This window comes from Hibiscus syriacus, unplaced genomic scaffold (genome assembly GCF_006381635.1).
Source record: "Hibiscus syriacus cultivar Baekdansim isolate YM2019G1 unplaced genomic scaffold, ASM638163v2 tig00112416_pilon, whole genome shotgun sequence".
NCBI classification, from domain to species: Eukaryota; Viridiplantae; Streptophyta; class Magnoliopsida; order Malvales; family Malvaceae; genus Hibiscus; species Hibiscus syriacus.
In genome coordinates, this window is record NW_024063328.1 from 119,971 (window position 1) to 126,509 (window position 6,539).

Sequence of the window (6,539 nt, forward strand, 5' to 3'; positions counted from 1 at the left end):
ACACTTAGGGTGTTTTTTGATCCAAAATAAAACGTTGAGTGGTCGAATGTATCAAAAAATCAATACGGATAAATTTGACACTACTGTTAGATGTTAGGGTTATTTTGTTACCTTATGCCTTAAATTTATTAATTGCATGTTTGATGTTCATTTAACTTGAGGTGCCATCGACTAATAATTCATATTTCTACAACAATAAATGTGTGAATATATATATATATAATTGTAAATTGAAAGGTACATTTAGGGATGACAATAGATTCTAGACCCGATCTGAATTCGTAGATTTAGATTCATTATATAGGGTCTGGATCTTAAAATTTTAGACCCGACGGATCCGAACCTAATTTGGATCCTCTGATTAAAGTACGGATTCATGTTCAAATCTAACACTAAGATACCGGATCTGAACCCGTTTACCCATTTATAGAAAAACACACCTTTAGTTTTAAATTAATATGTAAATTTCACAAATATTGATATTTCATAACCTTAATATTAATAGTTAAATTTCGTAAATATTATTTTTATTAAACAAAATTCTCTTTTAGTTGTTTGTTTGTTTTAGGATGTTGATGATTTAAGTAATGATGAAGACTAAGGTGGTGTTTGTTTTTGCAGAGGTAAAAGGTATGCAGTCTGCGGACCACATCTGCAGGCATTTGCAGCAGAAGTGGTGGACCAAAAGTCTGTAGTCTGCAAGAAGAAGACTGTTTGTTTTTTAACATCTACATACTGCTAAAATGAACTGAAATATAAATAAACTGATTTTTTTAAACTTAAAAGAGTTTTGCAATACTGAGATTTAAATAATTTTAGTTTTATAATACTGAAATTTAAATAATCCATACAACTACAATAATAAATTATTTAAAATAAATCAATCCATATTTTAAAATAAATCAATCCATAATAATAAATTATTTAAAATAAATCAATCCATACAACTACAATAATAAATCAATTCATATTTTAAAATAAATCAATCCATACAAATAAATTATTTAAAATAAATCAATCCATACTAATTAAAATAAATCAATCCATACTAATTAAAATAAATCAATCCATATTTTAAAATAAATCAATACATACTAATAAATTATTTAAAATAAATCAATCCATATTTTAAAATAAATGAATCCATACTAATAAATTATTTAAAATAAATCAATTCATACAACTACAATAATAAATCAAACCATATTTTAAAATAAATCAATCCATACTAATAAATTATTTAAAATAAATCAATCCATATTTTAAAATAAATCAATCCATACTAATAAATTATTTAAAATAAATTATTTTAAAATAAATCAATCCATATTTTATAATAAATTATTTTAAAATAAATTATTTTATAATAAATTATTTTAAAATAAATAACCTTATTAAATTATTTAAAATTATTTTAATAAATAACTATATTTTATAATTGTTCTTGAAGAGGTTTGAAGACCTTTGAAGACATAAAACCATGTCTGCACCAAGAAGAGCTCGCGCAGACGTTTGAAAAGCTTATGTCTTCTAAAAAACAAACAGTTTACGAAGCTTAATGTCTGTGTGTGGTCTGCGCGACGCAGACATAAGTGGTTTGAAGAGCTTGCAAAGTGAAAACAAACACCACCTAACACTCTAAGGAGGTAGAAGTGTGGTACTTAGCTTGAGACAATAAAATGTTTCATGATCTATATTTTTTAATGTTTGTGTTATTCAAAAGACATTTTGTGTAATTGTGTTGGAGTTTTTTTGAGACTTTAGTTTATTATTTTTTATTCTGTTACTAGTTATATTAAAATTAATATTTTCTCCATTGGAAATGTGATGTGAAATTAGTTAATGATAGTTTTATTACGTTAAAAAAATAGGTCAAATGGTCATTTTTTTAACAGACTTGTTTTAGACTCGGATCCTTGAGATCCGTTGGATCTGGATTTGAGTTCCAATTTTCAAGACCTGTAAATCCAAGGTGGATCTAAATCCAAGATGTGAAAATGGGTCTGGATCTGAGTCTAAATAGATCCGGTCCAGATCTGACCTGTTGCCATCCCTATATACAGTTGACAAAACAAGAATTAATTACATATAAGGATTATTATTTAATACATATATTGCATATAAATTATTTATTCTAAATATAAATTTTAAAATTAATTTTAGATTGTTAAAATATAAATTCTAAATTCTAAATTTAAATATTTTGAAGTTTAAGAAGAAATTAAGAGGTCATTTTTAATAAAACTTTTAAGTGCATTCAATTAGGTCGCCTTAGGTCGCCTAATTATTTAAATGCATTCAATCAAGTCACTCGTCGTTAATATTTAATAAAAATGTTAATGTGGAAGTTAATAAATTTAACCCTTGTTACTTACACATTCTATCAAATTAATCATAATTTTAAATTCATTTAATATATTTAATTATATAATTATATGACGACATGTGTCAATAATGACTAGTATTATAACTCGATCTAATTTTTTGAGATAAAATTTGAACTCGATCCGACTCGATCCGACCCAAAATAATAATAAAATATTATTTTTATTCAATAAAAATAGTGATTTAATTGAAAAAAATTAATATATAGAGGGGTATTATTATAATTATTCTTAAATATATAAAGTAAAATTATATTTTTTCGGATCGGATATTTTTCACCATAAACTTGAATCCGACCCGACCCGAACATTACCTTAAAAAAAACTTGACTCGACCCGACCTGACCCAAATCCAAAATTTTAAAAAAAAACCCAACTCGATAAAGTTAGGTCAGATCGAAACCCGTCGAGTTCGGGTCACAAGCCCACCCTACCAAGGAGATAAGCATGCCCATCTACCACTATGCCAACAAACAATTTTTGTCAAAAGTTTCACAACATTTCTTATTTAACTTATAAGGAATGCCAAAAAACCGAAAACAAAAGTGACAATAGAACAACTCAAACCTTTAGCCTATTACGAAACAAAAAAAATTATACTCTTAATTCAAAATAAATATTATTAATTAATTAAAATAAAAAATTTAATTTAGAATATAAAAATATAAATTTAATTTTTATGTTAAATCTTATTTTAACTACATTTTTAAATATATAACATGTATTTAATTATCAACAAATAATTACATCTGTTTTGGTTGGTTATAGGATAGTAAACGAGCCGATCCGAACTCGAATATTGCTAATCTTGACTCGACTCGAAAACTCTAAAATAAAGCTCGACTCGAAAGCTTGCGAACCTAGAATTTTCTAGCTCGATTCGAACTCGAAACCATAAACTGAAGCTCATAAAAGCTCGAAAAAATTCAAAATGAACAAAAAATAAACTTAAACTTAACTCGATTAGAGCTCATAATTCAAACTCAAACCTGGACCTTAAGTACATGAAAACCTTATGCTGTATTTTTAAAAAACCAACTCAAATGTTAATAATATTAATAATTTTATTTTAAAAAATATATAATTTAATATATTATATTTTCGAGTTGCTTGCGAGCTTTTCGAGTCGAGTATCAAGTAGCTCGTTTCGGCTCATTAAAAACTCAAGTCGAGCTCGAGTGGAGTCCATTCGAGTTGAGTATTTATCGAGCTTTGATCAAGTCGATCTCGAATAACTCACGATCCGTCTCGTCTCATTTATCTCCCTAGTTGGTTAAGTTTTCTTTAGATATTTTGTAACAGGCCAAAGTTTGAGTAGTTAAACACTAGTTTATACAAGATTAAAAGAAAAAAAATTTAAGATTTACACGTGATTAAAATCGACTTCTAATTACACATTTTAACTATGCAATCTAATAAAAAATTAATTAAAATATAATTCTTTTAATCTTGTACAAACTAGTGTTTAATGACTTAAACTTTGGCCTATTAGGAAATATAAAAAATACATAAACAACCATATTACCTGTCTTCTTCGAAAGCTCAACTCATCTGCATTAACCTTTTTCTATATATTCCATTCCAACATCCCCAGTCACCCCATTCCACAAAAACATCAATTCCCAAAGTTCTATTTCTTCGTTCTCGTTCCCTTTGTTATCACGTCAACCATGTCTGCAATTCCTCCATCGGGCTCACAAAACTCTTCGGGTTTCCATGATTTCTTGCCCGTGATGGCCAACAAGCTCGGAGGGGATGGTCTGATAGGGGAGCTCTGCAATGGGTTCAGCCTGTTGATGGACAGTGAGAAAGGGGTCATCACTTTTGATAGCTTGAATTCGGCGCTTTTGGGGTTACGGGGCTTGACGGATGATGATTTGAGGTCTATGATGAAAGAAGGTGACTTCGATGGCGACGGTGCGCTCAACCAGATGGAGTTTTGTGTGTTGATGTTCAGGTTGAGCCCTGAGTTGATGGAAGCGTCTCGGTTTTTGTTAAAGGAGGCTTTCGAACATGAATTCAAGGATTTTCATTGATACCTTTTGGTACTTCTTAGTTTCTTGTTTCATCCTATATTTGTCTTTCTAATTAAATTGTTGAATATACAGAAAGAATAGTAAAAAAATGAAATTTTTTTATCAAAATTTTACATTTGTGTGGTGAATTTTTCTTAATGAAGTTTGTCTTTCGAGCATTAAATTTTTATATGCAATTCAAATATAAAAATGAATGTGGTGGAAATTAGGGGAAATTCAATAGTAGCAGTTAAACAAGACCTAATCTTGTTTGACCCTTGAGACAAATGTGTTAGCAATATCTCGTAAATGCAGAAGGGTTGACTTTTTGGCAACCGTCTTCAGTTTATTAGTGATCTCCATCATTATCAGTGAAGACATGTAGAGTTTATCGACCAATAATCATCGACTTTCGAATGCCGGGGGTCTTTTATTCAATCCAAAAGTCTGACTTTTGCAGTTATAGTTTATGCATGAATTTATACTTGTATATTAATCCAAAGAAAAAACAGCAAAGCTGTTACAAAAAGACAGAATCAAGATGACCCATCAATGGGTCCCCCCACCTACTACACAAATCGACATTCACCCCATCTAACCTGTCAATACAACAAAAGTACAAACGAATTCTAACAGCTTCCTTAATACAACCGACAACTTCCTCAACAGACCGAGAAACCCCTCTAAAAAGCTTAAAATTACGTTATTCCCACATAATTAGTTCTTAAATTATACATTATTTTGTGATTAATTACTCCTTGATTAGCTATTTTAAGTTGCTAACTTGAACATTTTCATTCATTTTCAATGCAGGGCAATAGATTTTAAAAAACGTTGTTAAAACTGATGAAATTTTGCAATTTTTTATTTTCTAGAATCATGACTAGATTAGTGGGCATGACTTCGCTAATGTGGCATCTAGTCAGTAATTTTATTTTTATTTTTATTTTAGGAATTATCTTTTAATTTAAAATGTATCTTTTAGGGTTTTTGAGATTATAAATGCCGATGGGTAAGTCTCATCGTTGAGATCATTCACTCTTGAATTCTCTTGTTTCTTTCTTTAGTTTTTTAAAGTTTTACTTTTTCTTTTATTTTTCTTTAAAAGTTTTCTTTTTAAAAATGTTTATGATTTCTATCATACTTAGCTAAGTTTCCATAGTCAAAGGCTAAAGCGATGACTCGATTATGAATCGTGAGAATCGAAAAGCACCTCATAACCTCTCGGGTTAAATTCTCAATTTTCTAGAAACTAGATTGACGGATAGTCTTTCTTAAAATCAAAACGCATTCACTTCAAAAATAGATTTTGACTTGGACTACGTTATGGTTTACCGTTGGAATTATAGAATCAATTGATTCGAATTTACTTGAACACATTTAGCGAACGGCATGCTAAAGGAAATTGGGATCGAGTTCGACTATCATAATTAGAATATGTTGGACATGGATAGTTAAAAAAGACGAAGAGTCTAAATTTGTTCAGGACCCTTTTGCCTTTTTCCTTAAATTCCTTACAATTGTAGCCTTCAAAAGCTTCTTGTTGATTTGTTAATGTATGATCAGGAAAATGACGTTAAAAAAATGAAATACTTGTCTTATAGTTATCATGGAAACTAAGATTACTGAAATTAATAGATATGAGATACCGGCCAGGATCAAAGTGATTGTTAATGTATGGTCAGGAACGGAGTCAAGATACCAACTTTAACATAATTCATCATTTATGGGTCTAATGATAAAATATTTATTGTTAAGTAATTGAACTTATGCATCAAGAAAAAAAAGTCGGTCAAAGCTTTTGAGTCCCAAAGATTTCCTTTTACAACGTTTGGTTGAAACTAAAGAACCCTTGAACTAGAAAAGGATAATGCAACATGATCAAATCTTAATCGACCCTTGAGACAATGTGTGTCCGCAATTTCCTGGAAATTGAGAAGACATGTCTTGTAACTTAAGTTATAGCCTATAAATTATGTTTTTGATCCTATCAGCAGACGTTTAGTGGAATATCTGATGAAAGATTTGACTTTCTGGAGACGTGTAGGAGTAGAAATGCATGTTATTTAATTTCACTCTGAATGGCCCTTGGTCAAACTCACAGTTTTATATTCTTGTAGTCTAAATTGAAATTGTTTTA

General features: G+C 29.3%; 1 protein-coding gene across 1 annotated transcript; it reads left to right on the top strand.

Moving 5' to 3' along the window:
* Positions 1-3,975: 3,975 nt before the first annotated feature.
* On the top strand, positions 3,976-4,521 carry LOC120179441 (calcium-binding protein KRP1-like). The gene has a single exon (XM_039185034.1). The coding sequence runs from the start codon at positions 4,055-4,057 to the stop codon at positions 4,418-4,420; it is 366 nt and encodes a 121-aa protein (XP_039040965.1). The 5' UTR covers positions 3,976-4,054; the 3' UTR covers positions 4,421-4,521.
* Positions 4,522-6,539: the final 2,018 nt, after the last annotated feature.

Excerpts from the sequence above, each read along its gene's own strand:
- LOC120179441 (XM_039185034.1), top strand. The coding sequence starts at position 4,055 with ATGTCTGCAATTCCTCCATCGGGCTCACAAAACTCTTCGGGTTTCCAT.